The sequence below is a fragment of the Aspergillus lucknowensis genome (genome assembly GCF_044049455.1).
Source record: "Aspergillus lucknowensis strain CBS 449.75 chromosome Unknown BJX67scaffold_17, whole genome shotgun sequence".
In the NCBI taxonomy this organism is placed as follows: Eukaryota; Fungi; Ascomycota; class Eurotiomycetes; order Eurotiales; family Aspergillaceae; genus Aspergillus; species Aspergillus lucknowensis.
The window spans coordinates 403561-416378 of NW_027263561.1; the positions used below are offsets into that span (position 1 = coordinate 403561).

Genomic DNA, 12818 nt, shown 5'->3' on the forward strand with positions numbered 1-12818 from the left:
CATCTGTATTTGGAAGAAGTGTCGAAAAGCACATTGATTTATGCAGTTGTGGCCGTGTATAGCTTAGTCATCTACCCGATAACACGTTTCCCCCGAAGCAGCAACCATCTCCAGTCTTCAACCTCCAACCTTCAACGCCAATTCACATCCATCGACCTCTCGACACCAGACGAATCGATCAATCAAAATGCGCGTTCCAACCCTAGCTACCCTTCTCACCTTTGCCCTCACTGGCCTCTCGCACGCCGCCGAGCTCGGTATCGAAACCACCCACGCCGTCGAGTGCACCCGCAAGACCGCCAAGGGCGACACCGTCCACATGCACTACCGCGGCACCCTGGCCTCGGACGGGTCGCAGTTCGACGCGAGCTATGACCGTGGGACGCCGTTGAAGTTCCCGCTTGGTGGGGGGCGGGTTATTAAAGGGTAAGCTCTTGCGTTGTGCACTACGAGGGAGTGGGAAGGCTGACTGTGTTTGTGTGCAGATGGGATCAAGGATTACTCGACATGTGTGTCGGCGAGAAGAGGACTTTGACGATCCCACCTGAGTATGGGTACGGAGACCGGGGCGTTGGGCCGATCCCGGGCGGTGCGACACTGATTTTCGAGACGGAGTTGGTTGAGATTGAGGGTGTTCCGAAGGATGAGCTGTAATTGCTGAATGGCGACTGGGGGCTTCATTCACGGGGCTGATTGAAAAGTTGGGCTAGAAGTCGCCTGGTGCGACTCATGATATACCACGAGGACTTGATGCGAAAGATGCATATAGGTGATACCATGGTGTATTTACTTCGATGAAACACGACCTCTATTACCAATCATACGTCTCTAACCACTGAGACTTGTCACTCTTTCTCTGATACCTGTCTTCGGTCGAAGAAGAAGTCCGGCGGGAAGCCATGTTGAAACAGATAAAAGCGGATGGGCATCAAGGGGTGCAATGGTAACTGTAGTGAAATAATCACCCGATGTACAGTATTTCTCACCCCACAAGATCTTAGATCTTCCCACATGTCTGAGAACCTGAAATTCCTCACATATCGCAACATATCGGCCATTCCATTGCTTCTCGGGTATACTCCTGCCCTTGGGCTGCCTTGGAGGCTCTTGTTCTGTCTCGGGATGCAGTCAACTTGTTGAAAATGAAGTGTTTACACTGCCGGATTCCGGTTCCAAGGCCTCTAAGCTTCAATTATAGGCGCATCTATCTGGTTCTTAGACTATTGGCTATTGGTATTGGGTAGCTTCTACTGAACTGCGTCAAGTCCACGCATCCCAGCTGAGCCCATATCTGGAGTATGGCAGCGCCTCCTGTGGGCCCTCCAACTCCGGGATGTATCCTCGCTCGCAACGGTCGTACGAGACTCGAGCCTGGCTGGCATAGAATCTATCATATTGCTTTCCCAGGGCGTCTTGCAGGTTCTGGACGTCACCGTCTGCGTGCAGCACGTCCCATGGTTTGATACATGTGGAGCCTTTGCAGGACTTGAGAACGAGGAGAAGGGCATCCAGTCGTGCAATGACCTGGGACAAGCTGTGGCCGAGGATTTGTACCTCGGCGGATGTATACAGGTTGTTCAATTGGTATGGATCGGTCTGGAAGAGATTTAGTACTCGTCCGACGGAAGCTGTGTGCAGAACTCACCGTCAAATCATACAGCTCATGCTCGTTGGTGCACCAGACGGAGTAGTAGAGATTGTATGTTTCGCCGATGATTCGCACGGACTTGTACGTGTTGTTTTGGGTAAACGGCGTGTTATCAGGGTTGCCTGTAGACCGGTCAGCGTTATAATTCCGAGACTTTTGGTTGTAAACGTACTCAGTCGTCCCCTCTTTCCCTCTAGGTACCCTAGACCCCAGTACTCGACAGTGACATGCTCGTGGCGGGGACGAACTGAATCAGCAGCACTGGGAAGAGGAATAGGCGTCCCGTCAAAGTCGTCGCGCAGTGGGATCCCAGCCAGATCGAAGATACTTGGTGCGAGATCGATATGCGTGGTAACTGCCTCTTCAGTTACGTCCGGCGGCACGCCAGGGCCCCGAATGAGCAGTGGTACGCGAATGTCTTCCTCGAATCCGCAGGTCTTGCCGGGAGGTAAGCGGTGTTGTCCAATATGGTAGCCGTTATCAGAGGTGTAGATTATGAATGTGTTGTCTGCTTGCCCGCTGGCTTCAAGACGCGTAACGAGGGAATCGACCAGCTCGTCAACGCCTTGCAGCGTCCGCAGTCGCTGACGATGGAAATGGTCGTGGTACTCGACCGTGGCCTCGTCTTGCTGAGGGAGGTTCCGAATCCAGTTTACACCGCTGGGCTGGTCTGGATTGAAGTGCTCCGTCCGCGGGATGTGGACGTCCTTGAACAGCTCTTTGTGCCGCTCCAATGGAATAGGCTCGGTCATGACGGTCGGTGCCTCTCCCTCAATGGCACTGGCATCCACGTTTGAATGGGGGGCGACCGGTGCAACTGTGAGAAAGAACGGTCGGACGCCGCCCAAGGCGTCCTCGAGGAAGCCCAGTGCCTTTTCGGTAATCACCTCGACGCTATGGCGGCCTTCGTAGCTGACTGGTTCCTCTTGATTCCGCTGATATGTGGAGTTCAGATACGAGTAGGTGAATGGATCGAGCAAGAAATCGGAGCCGTTAAAGCCATTGACATATGGGCTGTGGTAGTTGTCGACTGTGTGGGCATTGAACAGCTTCCCCGTGTAATAGGTGTCGTATCCCGCGCTCTGCAGCCATACGGGGAGGAAGTTTTCGTTAAATCCGCGGTCAACGAACTTGGGATATCCGCCTGAATACGTTAGAGGCGATATAGAAATAAGAAGCGAGAGGTAGACACACCGTACGGCGGACTGACGTCTGTGACGTTGGTGTTGTGCGCCTGGCGCCCTGTCCACAGACTGACGCGTGACGGACAGCACAACGCGGTCGTGACAAAATGGTTGCTGAAGAATGTTCCCTTCTGCTTCAGATGCTTCAATGTCAACGGCATGTAATCCATTGAGTCGAGTCTGAGGTCCTGGTCGTCGGTGATGATGAAGATGAAGTTGGGAGGCGCTTTGGGTGTTACCGACGACGAGGGGCCCAGGATCTGCTGCAGGGTGTCAGACGCGAAACTCGATGCATTGGCTGCGACAAGCAGGCTGTAAATGACTCCTAAAGAGAGCTTCATGGTGGGTGCTGCCCACTGCGAGAAGGAGGGCGAGTGAAGTTGTTTGAGGGGTGGTTGTGCTGTGAGGAGATCATCGATCGTCAGCCTGTTGAACTCCGACCCACGGGTGAAGCTATACACATCACGACAGTCCATCCGTCGGCCCACTGCCCTGAGATGGCGCCATTTTAGGGCCGATTTGAATGTCTGCAGTTGTTATCTGCTGTCAAAATTCATGGACGCAGGGAATAGAGTCATGAGCTCCCCAAATGGCGTGCTCCGAATTATCGGCCCGTGAGTCGGTACCGTTCTTATCGCCGAAAAAAAAAATCTCTTTTATGAAATTGCAAGTAAGTCAGTATTCATCCTGCGACGATTCTAAAGATGGCTGTTGAAGCGGACGAGACGACGCCGCTGGGTCGTGGCCGTGCTGCAAACAGCCCTCGGACGACCTACCAGAGCATCACGAAAGTCCCAGCAAAGCAAGCAGGAAGCCATGTTGTCGCCGATGAGGAGAATGTCCCTAAACTGAGCCCTGCAAAGCCAGCAGTCGAGGTGTTGACCAGCGTGCGAAGCGTCATCACCGTGCTCCTCCTGGGGGAGTTCATCTCCAATGCCGACTCCACGCTTGTCATGACGGCAATAGCCCGCATCACCTCTGAATTCAATCAGCTGCAGGGCGCCGCTTGGCTGTCAGTTGGATATACTCTGGGTCTATGTGCTGCTCAGCCTATGGTCGGTGTGATCTCGTTGAGCGATGCGATGTAGTTCTGACAGCGTCTAGTATGGAAGGCTGAGTGACATATACGGACGAAAGCCGCTGCTTCTCGGGTCCTATTTCTTCCTGGCGCTCGGCTGCGTTGTATGGTTAGTTATCTCCATCGCTAGTTAGTTAATGCATCACTTACGAGGATGGCAGCGGACTGGCAACGGACCTGTGGATTGTTATTCTGGGACGAGCCCTCAGTGGGATCGGGGGTGCCGGGGTAATGACCATGAGTTCGATCATCATCACAGGTAGACTTCTCGACATGACGGTGACACTCAATCTAACTCAGGCAGACATTGTATCCAAACGAGAGGTGGCCAAATGGCGAGCCTATGTGAACGTGTCGATGACCCTCGGCCGCAGTATCGGAGGGCCAGTCGGGGGTGTCTTGACGGACACAATTGGCTGGCGGTGGTATATACAATCTTGTTTATTCTTTCATGGACACAGGATCACTCGTCTAACCAGATATAGGGCCTTCCTCCTGCAAGCCCCTCTCCTCGGCCTCGCGGCTCTCCTGGTCACACTCCAACTCAAGCTTGCCCGTCAAGCCCCGACAGATGCAGGGACGAACGGTGCAAAGATTGGCCGCATCGACTTTCGTGGTGGTGCCCTGCTGGCTATAAGTATCACCACGATTATTCTTCTGCTCGACCAGGGCGGGAAACTATTTTCGTGGAAGTCTCTGGCGACCGTCGCCCTCGCAAGTAGCGGCGTTCTAACCATCGCCCTCTTCGTCTACACCGAGCTATACGTCGCAGCAGAGCCAATCTTTGACCTTCGCATCCTCCGTCGTCCGAACGTCGCGTCGGGTTACCTTACCAACGCGTTTCAAATTGCTGCCCAGGTTGGCATGATGTTCACCGTCCCGCTCTACTTCCAAGTAACTGCAAGAGCATCCAACACGGCAGCAGGAGCGCATCTAATCCCAGCTGTCCTTGGCAATACTGTCGGTGGACTGAGTGCCGGTATGTTTATTCGCAGAACGGGGAACTACAAGCCTATCCTCGTCGTCGCGGGGCTGGTTGCATGCATCACGTACCTACTGCAGTACGTGCGTTGGAACGGCGAAACAGGGCCCTGGGAGTCGTTATATATTGTCTTCGGCGGAATCGGTTCTGGTTCTTGCTCCTCTGCTTCGTTCGTGAGTATGACTGCATTCTTAGAGCCGCACGAGATTGCGATGGCGACTGCGGGATTTCTCCTCCTGCTTAACTTGGCCCTGACGGCAGGTGTCACCACGAACTATACAGTCTTGGGAGCGGAGTTTAAGAGGCAATTACAGCATCGACTGCATGGGCCGGATGCACACAAGGTTAGCTGACCGTATCTGTGTGGAAGACGGCGATTAACGCGAAGTAGATCATCAAGCATGCGTTGTCCAGCATCGCGTATATTGTCGGCCTCACGGGAACTGTTCGAGAAACGGTGGTGAGCTGCTACGTCGCCGGTTTGAAGCACGTATACCGTGAGTTTGACGATGCAGAAGATTCTGAAGGCAGAGCGCTGATCCCTGATCTAGTTGTCTCGTTGATATGCTCGGCGCTTGCGTCTGTCGCAGCCCTCACGGCGAAGAATCACCGTCTCTAGCCGTCGGAAATAGATAAACCAGACTCATAAAATCAATATTTGGAGGCGATACTGTTGGTGATAGCCGTTCCACTTATGTTTATTTGCCAGTGAAAGGGAAAAATATACTTATATAGCCTGCTTATCACGAGAACATATACACTGTCGACCCTGGATGGGCTTGAGTACCAAACGTTCACTACCAAATTGAAGCCCCCCGCGTCGAATCCTTAAGAGACAGAAGACCATGCATGCTGCCAGCGGGAGAACCTCCGCGAAGATCCAGACTGCAGTCCAGGATAATGGGATATAACTCTGGTCATCTACTTGGTATCTCCATTCACTCCTGCCAAAGAGACGCCCAGTCACGTGGTGGCTTACCTAAGCATGAGGTCGAACAACCGGAAGAGGAAATTCCTGCAGCAGCATTGCCAACAAACATGTCCAGTCTCTCCAAGTCGCGCTGGGCGCCTCCTGTCACTCGTAATAATGAGAATCAGAAGCCGTCGTCGACGGCATTGCATGACCGACGCGGTCTCCTCTCGCCAACTGGAGAACTCGCACGTTTCACGAAGATTCTCGCGCGACTAAAATGGAAGCTCCCCTTCCTGGCTGAGGGATATCGACTCGCGACACTGCCCGCGGATGCGGGAATTGATGTTTCGCACGCTGAGATTATGTTCAAGCTGGATTTTCACGAGTATTATGCCCTTTTGGAGCGAGCTCTTGTGCATTTGCTCGGTGTTTTTGGCATTGCAGTCTCTGGGGCGCCGAAGAGTCAGGGGTGGGCGGGTTCTCATCGGTACCACGCGAATGTCCTGGAGGCTTTGGAGGGGGAAACGAATCCCCTGAGACCTGTTCTTGGTAGCGGCGAGCGGCACAGTCAACTGAGAAGAGCGAAAGAGCTGCGGAATCGGTGGAAGACGGCAGACCTGTCGCAGGAAGAGCGAGAGCGTGACGAGTTCTACTCAAAGCGGAAGGAGGGGGTGATGCCGCTTGCAAGCTATGATCTGGACAAAATCCTCTCGGTGACGTTCGATGGCCTGGAGGATGCTTACCGGCTGGCTGAGACTTATGCAATTGAACATGACAACGGCCAGAAGCACTTGGAGAGTTCGCCTATGGACTGGGATTTCATCGTCGATGCCATGGATTGGGAGGCTGTATGACTGGCAAACTCAACTGCCTCACGACTGACCTCGTTGCCAGTTCAGAGTGTGGTAGTGGCACTGAAGGTCCGCGACTGCCCCGTTTGGTTCGAGAAGGGAGCTAAATTTAACCAAAAGAGATCTATGGAATATGGAAACGCTTGAAAGCTACCGCAGCGGCCATCCAGTGGCCGACTTATTACTACCTCCACAACCAGATCTACACATTCGACGTATATAAAGCGGGACCCTGCTTGGTCGAGCGCAATCTCGACCGACGACTCTTGCGGACATCCTCAGCTCTGGTTGCCCAATGACTACCAGGACAATTTGGAACTCAGAGTGTTGGGCCCGGATGTTGCCATTCGGCGCGTGCTCGATTATAGACTTCATCCAGATCCTCGCCCCATATCCATTGCATACGATTCTCAATTTTCGCCTTCACTGTAGGAAGACCATCGTCATAGCTGAGCCCGGCTAGTTCAGGTGTCTTCATCTGATACAAGTCGCCTGCTTGTCGAGACGTCACTTGGACCTTCTCTGAGCGCGGAAACCGGATGGAGTGGTATAGCTGGAGCTGCCTTCGCACACTGCCCACATCCGTGGATTTGGAGTCTTGGAAATAGTCATGAAGAGCACGTCCAATGATGTATCCGTCCTCGAGGGCCTGACCGGCTCCAGCTCCTATTAAGACATCCGAGTAAGCTGCTAGCTTTGACCAGCCCCAGAAGATGAACGGTGCATACCTTGATGCGGACACATCGCGTGCGCAGCGTCCCCTAGAAGGGCCACCTTTCCCTCCGCAAATATCCATTCCGGGGAGGAGTTCCGGTCAAACAGAATCCATTTCAATGGATTGGTGTCCATATTCCGGATCACTGACTGGACGATCGGGGCGAAGTCCTTGAACTCCTCTTCCACGGCGCCCTTGTCCCCAGCCAAGGTCCAACTTTCTTGGACGTCCCCCAGGTTCTCGAACGGTGTTGATACAAACCCGACGACATTCAGGATCTTGTTGCTGCTGATCGGGAACGTGAGGAAGTGTTTCCCTGGGGCCACGAAGACGCATGCGTAGGTAGGGAGCGTCCACTGGTCTTTGATCTTGGACATGTCGCACAGGCCGCGATAGACTACCATCCCGCCGAATTGAGGGTTGTCACTCTACACACTTGTCAGAAGAGCAGGACGAGTACTCGGAAGCGACTTACAACATAGTGCGATCGGACGACAGAATGGATACCGTCTGCTCCAATGACGAGGTTTGCTGAAGTGGTCGTCCCATCGGCGAAGGTCACTAACACTGTATCTCCTTGGTCCTGCCGTCATATCAGAACTACCCTTCTCTTGAAGTTAGTGAAATTCGAGATTACCTCGATACCCTCGCATCGCTTATTCGTGTGCAGTGTTGCGGCCCCCCGGACACGGATCGTCCGGACCAGCAGCTCCAAGAATTCCGCCCGGTGCATCGGCAACTGCGCGACATTCCCTTCCTTCGGAGTCATTACAGTCAGGACTTCCTCAGCGTTATCATACCGACGAAACGACAGCCAAATATGCCGTCGCGTGCCCGCGATCTTGCGCGCCTCCTCCATCAACCCTAGCTTCTCGATGAGCGCGGCAGCGTTCGGTCCGATCCCGACACCAGCGCCTATCTCCTTGTACTCGGGTGCCTGCTCGTAGACGTCGATCTGGACGTCTTGCGAGCCGCAGTGGTGGTGGATCGAGAGGGCGGCGAAGAGCCCCCCAAGGCCGCCGCCGATGATAGCGATGCGGAACATATCCAGTCTCTGGCCCCTTGAAGTGCACAGGTTATACCGACAGAGAGATAGAGATATAGACGCCGGGAGAACGCCGGGAATCGCATCAGAAGGATGAGGGATCCCTGTTGGAGTACCAGTCTGGCGGGCCTGCCTCCTCCAGCGTTATCTCCCCGGTGGAGCGGGCGGATCGCCTTAACTCCCCTGCGGGGAAGTCATCGGCGAGCATTGAATTTTCAGAACGTAAACAAAAAGGATTCCTATCAGATTTAGAATACAGCTTCGTCGTTGAATTGCCACAATGCCTCCGGCAAACTCGGATCCATCGACCCAAACACCGACTCCAAATTCTCCGTGATATCCTGCGCGAAGCCAAACAACGTATGCAAATCCTGAGGCGCGTCCGAGCTGCCGTTCGTTGGCGTGAGAATATTTGCGCTATCCTCCGTGGGAAGGAGGCTACCGCTGGATTCCGATGTACTCGTGGCGGGCGCGGGCTGCGGAGGACCGACGGCATGGTGCATGTATCCCAGAAGGTGCTGCAGGAAGGAATGGGCCCATTGAGCGAGCGAGTAATTGCTGGACATGAAGCTGATCATATGCAGTGCTTTGTCGACCTTCTCCAGGGCCGGTTGGTCTGTGGTATTCGCGCTTACCAGGTGCGACATGAGGACGATCACAGCGTTGAACACTACATACCCGTTAGTTATCTGGAGACGCAATTCTTCTGGGAGGAGTGTACGGTAGTAAATATTGAAGAAGTTCAACCCGAGTGTCTTCCTCGTCTGGTCGTGTCGCAGGGCAACAATATCAATCGTTTCCATCGCCGCAGCCACGCATATTCTGCGGCTGTACTGGAGGATCTGGCCGGCTAGAGAGTCCTCGGATTGCTGGTGTTTCAGTGACTGCCGGTGAATAAAGATTCGCAGCATATTTCCCCGTAAGGCCAGGATCCAGGGTGCTTCGTGGGGGTCGGAGTGGTCGAGAATCAGGTGCGCAGGGCGTTCGCGGAGCCACGTCTGATGTTCTCCGTCGAGGGCGAGCACGAGCTCAGCAGTCTCTTTAGCATCGATTTTACTCTCGGACAGTCGACCGAGCATGTTCTCGACGATGCGAGAGAGCTTGATCACCTCGATGAAGAATGACATGGTGGATGGCTGTCGTGGACTGGGGTATAGGATGCGATCAGGCTGGATGCAGTCGTCATCAAGGTCCTCCGGCATTGATATAGTAAAGGCCGATGACCTTGTCGCTGGAGGACGCTGGTAGACCATGCTCCAATGCATGTCGAGCGTGTATGCTGCGTACCAGACCCGTCGCTTTGTCTCGCGGACTGGAGGGGGGTCTGTCTCTGGGGGTTCCTGGTGTAGGCGCAGTCCATATGCGATTCGAATAGCCAGGCCGAGAATATTCCAGCATTCGTCGCCGCAGCTCGTCCCTTGGAGGTATCGAGCCGCGAGGAGCAGAGCCTGGACGTGCTCCAACGTGGTGTCGCGTAGCAGCGTCGGCTGCATGAGCGCCATCGCAATATCATAGTATCTTCGCGCCATCCGAGGATTGGCGTATGTATCGTCCATCCAGTGCGAGGTACAGAGGGCGAACGTCATATTTAGTAGAATCAGGGCTGGTCTGTGGCGATGTCGGTCGGTGGGTGGGCTGTTCAGTGCGGCCGTGAGCATCGGGCGGACGCTCGGGACATGGAAGACGGGCGCGATGAGATTTCGTAACACGAAGTATCGGTTCAGAATCTCCAGAGCATTGTCCGGAAGGCTGTATAGATCGTCAAGCGTCAGCGGCGACTGGCTGTTGCGGACGTTGCCGCTGGCCATGATGGGCTGCGCCTGAACATTCTCGTGGCCATGGAGGCTGTTCAGGACAAACTGGGTAAAGGACGCTCCACCGATGGAGACATTGGCATCGACGACGACGGAGGATGGCGTCGTTCCGGGCTGCTGTGTCGATTGGTGTGGCTTGGGATGCTCTGCAGGAGGATGGGCTGGCGTCGCTCCCTGCGAGCTCAGACCCTCAATGCGCTTCTCCAGGCTTCGAAGATACCTGCAACAGATCAGCGACCCAGGAAGGAACCTCAGTGTCCATTGTCCCTACTCCTCGCTGACCATGACATTCCGGCTGGACCCTCCTCGCAGGGCGAAGGTGCATTGTCTGTTATTCAGGGCGCACGTCGAACAGACCGGACGCAGGCCATCGCATTTGGTCTTGAGCGCGCGACAGCTGGCGCACGAGACTGGCACTCGATTGCGGCGCCGTCTTGCGGGCCCTATCTCGGAGCCCGCCATGGCAAGCGAGGAGAAGATGGAGAAGCTTCAGGAGCTCGCCCGGTGGAGACGCGGGCTTAAATCCCCGCGTCTCCAACGGCTTGCAGCTGGTTCGCTTTGATTGGATGGATAATCTCCTGGCCCACGAGCCGTTGCTATGTCCGGCTCGTACTTCTGTATCTCCCCGGGCGAGCCGGCCCTCGAATCCGGGGTAAAAAGGGATGGAATCCAGTCCTTCAAAATCCTTCCGCGAGTCCAGTCCAAACCGGAAATCGCAATCAGGATCTCGACAGCATGGATCCCGAAAAGCGAGACGCCTCGCACGCGGAAAGCGTCGCCAACTCCGCAGACCACGACGACGCAATCCGGCGCGACCCTCAGGGCCTGCCGGTCATTCCGCAGCCTTCATCGCATCAGGATGACCCACTGAACTGGCATCCAGCTCGCAAACTGATCGTTGCGATTCAGGTCAGCTGGCTGGCCCTGCTCACGCTGCTCGCTTCCGCTGCTCCCAATCCGTCATTTGTGCTGATGAGCAAAACCTTTGGATTGTCCGTCAAGGAAATCAGCTACGGTAAATGCAATACCAAGAGCGCGTACGACTGAACTGATCACTCCCAGAACTGACGGTGTTTCTGATCTTTGCGGGCGTTGGACCTTTGGCCATTGTTCCCTTCGCCAATGCGTACGGCCGACGGCCGGTGTACCTGGTGGGGACCCTCATCACAGCCGTCACAAGCATCGCAGCGGGCTTCTGCGATACTTGGGCCGGTATCATGGTCACCCGAGTGTTCAGCGGTCTCGCTGCCGGTTGGGTGACGTCGATGGGGGCAGCGACAATCTGCGACATGTACTTCGTCCATCAACGGGGTGTCTACCTGGGCATCTATACGCTGTCGATGACTAGTGGACCACATGTACTTCTATTCTATGACGATTTGTACTCAACACTGCTGACCGTTCTGTAGGTTGCTCCGCTTGTGGGAGGCTTCGTCGCGCAGTCCCTTGGCTGGCGCGCCTGCTTCTACATCCCCGGCTATCTGCAGATCGGGACATTTGTGGTCATTCTCTTCTGTCTCCCTGAGACACGGTATTCCGCGAAGCATTCGTCTGCGCCGAATCGCTACGTGGAACAGTCGTACATCCAGAACATCACGTTCCGCAACCGCAAAGTCCCAGGTGGCCGACCATGCCGGATGGATTTTGCGCGACCGTTCCGGATGCTGAAGCTCTTCGCGGTCGTGGTCCCGGCAATCTCATACATGACGTGCTTCGCGTATGGTACGGTTCTCTTTGCGCTGACGGGCGCCCACTTCTTCACGGATATCTACGGCTTCACGACCGCTCAGACCGGGCTGATGCTCAGTATCCCGCTCCTGATTGGTGGCGTGATAGGTGAGTTTAGCGCTGGATGGGTGACGGACTGGCTGTCGAATCGGTATGCTCGTACGCATAACGGCGAGCGCCTGCCCGAAGCACGACTGACGGCGATCTGGGGCGCGCTTCTTGTTCCGGTCGGGGTGATTATCGAAGGGGTGTGTCTGTCTCATAGCGACACCGTCCCTTGGATAGGCAGCGCCTTTGGGATGGGCATCGCCAACGTCGGGCTTCAGATTGCCACGACCACGATCTACGCGTATACCACGGATGTAAGGCGGCCTCGATGTGGTTACAGATATCCTGCTAACGAGGGGATAGTGTTATAAAGCGCAGAGCGCAGAGATATCGACCGTTTTGAACGTGTTCCGACAGATATGCTCATTTCCCTTATCATTCTACGCGTAAGTGTGTCGCCCACTTGGGTAGAGTCTGAGCTCACTCGTCACAGCATTCCATTCACCGAGAGAGTCGAGATCCAGTATGCCTGGCTGACCTTTGCCATGGCCGTGCTCGTGACGTGGATTCCGGTTCTTCTGCTGAAGTATTATGGATCGCGATTGAGGAGCATGCCGTCGCAGAAGATTGTGCCGGTGCATCCATCGAATAGTAACTAGACTATCAGAGTAATTTGTTTGCCTTAGTACGAGAGAGAGAATTGCAGTCTATCAGGTATATCTTAGAAGATTTTAATGAACTTGGGTTGTTTCAGGATTGTGAAGGCATACAATCAAAGCGAATGACTACTATACCCAGGAGATCACAAAAGC

At 54.6% G+C, this 12818-nt stretch overlaps 7 protein-coding genes across 7 annotated transcripts; 4 read left to right on the plus strand and 3 right to left on the minus strand.

Annotated features, from left to right (window-relative positions):
* The first annotated feature begins 126 nt into the window (after positions 1–126).
* Positions 127–1043, plus strand: fkbp3 (peptidylprolyl isomerase family protein FPR2). The gene is made up of 2 exons (XM_071029009.1): positions 127–426; positions 486–1043. Exons 1-2 carry the CDS (start codon positions 188–190, stop codon positions 652–654), a joined length of 408 nt encoding a protein of 135 aa, XP_070886808.1. The 5' UTR covers positions 127–187; the 3' UTR covers positions 655–1043.
* A 121-nt stretch (positions 1044–1164) lies between these two features.
* BJX67DRAFT_77847 (sulfatase family protein) lies at positions 1165–3243 on the minus strand. Its single transcript, XM_071035442.1, has 4 exons — positions 2843–3243; positions 1821–2792; positions 1646–1770; positions 1165–1596 (listed from the first exon to the last, which is right to left on the minus strand). The coding sequence occupies exons 1-4, from the start codon at positions 3171–3173 to the stop codon at positions 1261–1263; spliced, it is 1764 nt and encodes a 587-aa protein (XP_070886809.1). The 5' UTR covers positions 3174–3243; the 3' UTR covers positions 1165–1260.
* Positions 3244–3402: 159 nt separating this feature from the next.
* On the plus strand, positions 3403–5658 carry BJX67DRAFT_352324 (major facilitator superfamily domain-containing protein). Its single transcript, XM_071029010.1, has 6 exons — positions 3403–3887; positions 3937–4019; positions 4072–4335; positions 4396–5236; positions 5284–5389; positions 5444–5658. The coding sequence occupies exons 1-6, from the start codon at positions 3537–3539 to the stop codon at positions 5509–5511; spliced, it is 1713 nt and encodes a 570-aa protein (XP_070886810.1). The 5' UTR covers positions 3403–3536; the 3' UTR covers positions 5512–5658.
* Positions 5659–5930: 272 nt separating this feature from the next.
* BJX67DRAFT_380769 (uncharacterized protein) lies at positions 5931–6659 on the plus strand (the record flags this gene model as incomplete). Its single annotated transcript, XM_071032863.1, has 1 exon — positions 5931–6659. One exon carries the CDS (start codon positions 5931–5933, stop codon positions 6657–6659), a length of 729 nt encoding a protein of 242 aa, XP_070886811.1.
* Positions 6660–6975: 316 nt separating this feature from the next.
* On the minus strand, positions 6976–8416 carry BJX67DRAFT_371797 (uncharacterized protein; the record flags this gene model as incomplete). Its single annotated transcript, XM_071031139.1, has 4 exons — positions 6976–7322; positions 7385–7799; positions 7847–7954; positions 8009–8416. 4 exons carry the CDS (start codon positions 8414–8416, stop codon positions 6976–6978), a joined length of 1278 nt encoding a protein of 425 aa, XP_070886812.1.
* A 124-nt stretch (positions 8417–8540) lies between these two features.
* Positions 8541–10828, minus strand: BJX67DRAFT_77887 (transcription factor domain-containing protein). Its single transcript, XM_071035444.1, has 3 exons — positions 10502–10828; positions 9138–10450; positions 8541–9086 (listed from the first exon to the last, which is right to left on the minus strand). Exons 1-3 carry the CDS (start codon positions 10690–10692, stop codon positions 8665–8667), a joined length of 1926 nt encoding a protein of 641 aa, XP_070886813.1. The 5' UTR covers positions 10693–10828; the 3' UTR covers positions 8541–8664.
* Position 10829: 1 nt separating this feature from the next.
* On the plus strand, positions 10830–12721 carry BJX67DRAFT_77861 (major facilitator superfamily domain-containing protein). The gene is made up of 5 exons (XM_071035443.1): positions 10830–11245; positions 11293–11588; positions 11640–12320; positions 12370–12452; positions 12500–12721. Exons 1-5 carry the CDS (start codon positions 10966–10968, stop codon positions 12663–12665), a joined length of 1506 nt encoding a protein of 501 aa, XP_070886814.1. The 5' UTR covers positions 10830–10965; the 3' UTR covers positions 12666–12721.
* Positions 12722–12818: the final 97 nt, after the last annotated feature.

What these genes read in the sequence shown, in the direction of transcription:
- BJX67DRAFT_352324 (XM_071029010.1), top strand. Translation starts at nt 3,537, where the DNA reads ATGGCTGTTGAAGCGGACGAGACGACGCCGCTGGGTCGTGGCCGTGCT. An exon ending in GCGCTCGGCTGCGTTGTATG is followed by an intron (nt 4,020 to 4,071) that starts GTTAGTTATCTC and finishes CGAGGATGGCAG; the next exon opens with CGGACTGGCAACGGACCTGT. An exon ending in GACACAATTGGCTGGCGGTG is followed by an intron (nt 4,336 to 4,395) that starts GTATATACAATC and finishes AACCAGATATAG; the next exon opens with GGCCTTCCTCCTGCAAGCCC.
- BJX67DRAFT_77847 (XM_071035442.1), bottom strand. Translation starts at nt 3,173, where the DNA reads ATGAAGCTCTCTTTAGGAGTCATTTACAGCCTGCTTGTCGCAGCCAAT. An exon ending in AGACGTCAGTCCGCCGTACG is followed by an intron (nt 2,793 to 2,842) that starts GTGTGTCTACCT and finishes TAACGTATTCAG; the next exon opens with GCGGATATCCCAAGTTCGTT. An exon ending in ATGAGCTGTATGATTTGACG is followed by an intron (nt 1,597 to 1,645) that starts GTGAGTTCTGCA and finishes AATCTCTTCCAG; the next exon opens with ACCGATCCATACCAATTGAA.
- BJX67DRAFT_77861 (XM_071035443.1), top strand. Translation starts at nt 10,966, where the DNA reads ATGGATCCCGAAAAGCGAGACGCCTCGCACGCGGAAAGCGTCGCCAAC. An exon ending in CGTCAAGGAAATCAGCTACG is followed by an intron (nt 11,246 to 11,292) that starts GTAAATGCAATA and finishes GATCACTCCCAG; the next exon opens with AACTGACGGTGTTTCTGATC. An exon ending in TTTCCCTTATCATTCTACGC is followed by an intron (nt 12,453 to 12,499) that starts GTAAGTGTGTCG and finishes CACTCGTCACAG; the next exon opens with CATTCCATTCACCGAGAGAG.
- BJX67DRAFT_77887 (XM_071035444.1), bottom strand. Translation starts at nt 10,692, where the DNA reads ATGGCGGGCTCCGAGATAGGGCCCGCAAGACGGCGCCGCAATCGAGTG. An exon ending in AATGTCATGGTCAGCGAGGA is followed by an intron (nt 10,451 to 10,501) that starts GTAGGGACAATG and finishes GATCTGTTGCAG; the next exon opens with GTATCTTCGAAGCCTGGAGA. An exon ending in CTTCTTCAATATTTACTACC is followed by an intron (nt 9,087 to 9,137) that starts GTACACTCCTCC and finishes ACGGGTATGTAG; the next exon opens with TGTTCAACGCTGTGATCGTC.
- fkbp3 (XM_071029009.1), top strand. Translation starts at nt 188, where the DNA reads ATGCGCGTTCCAACCCTAGCTACCCTTCTCACCTTTGCCCTCACTGGC. An exon ending in GGGGGGCGGGTTATTAAAGG is followed by an intron (nt 427 to 485) that starts GTAAGCTCTTGC and finishes GTTTGTGTGCAG; the next exon opens with ATGGGATCAAGGATTACTCG.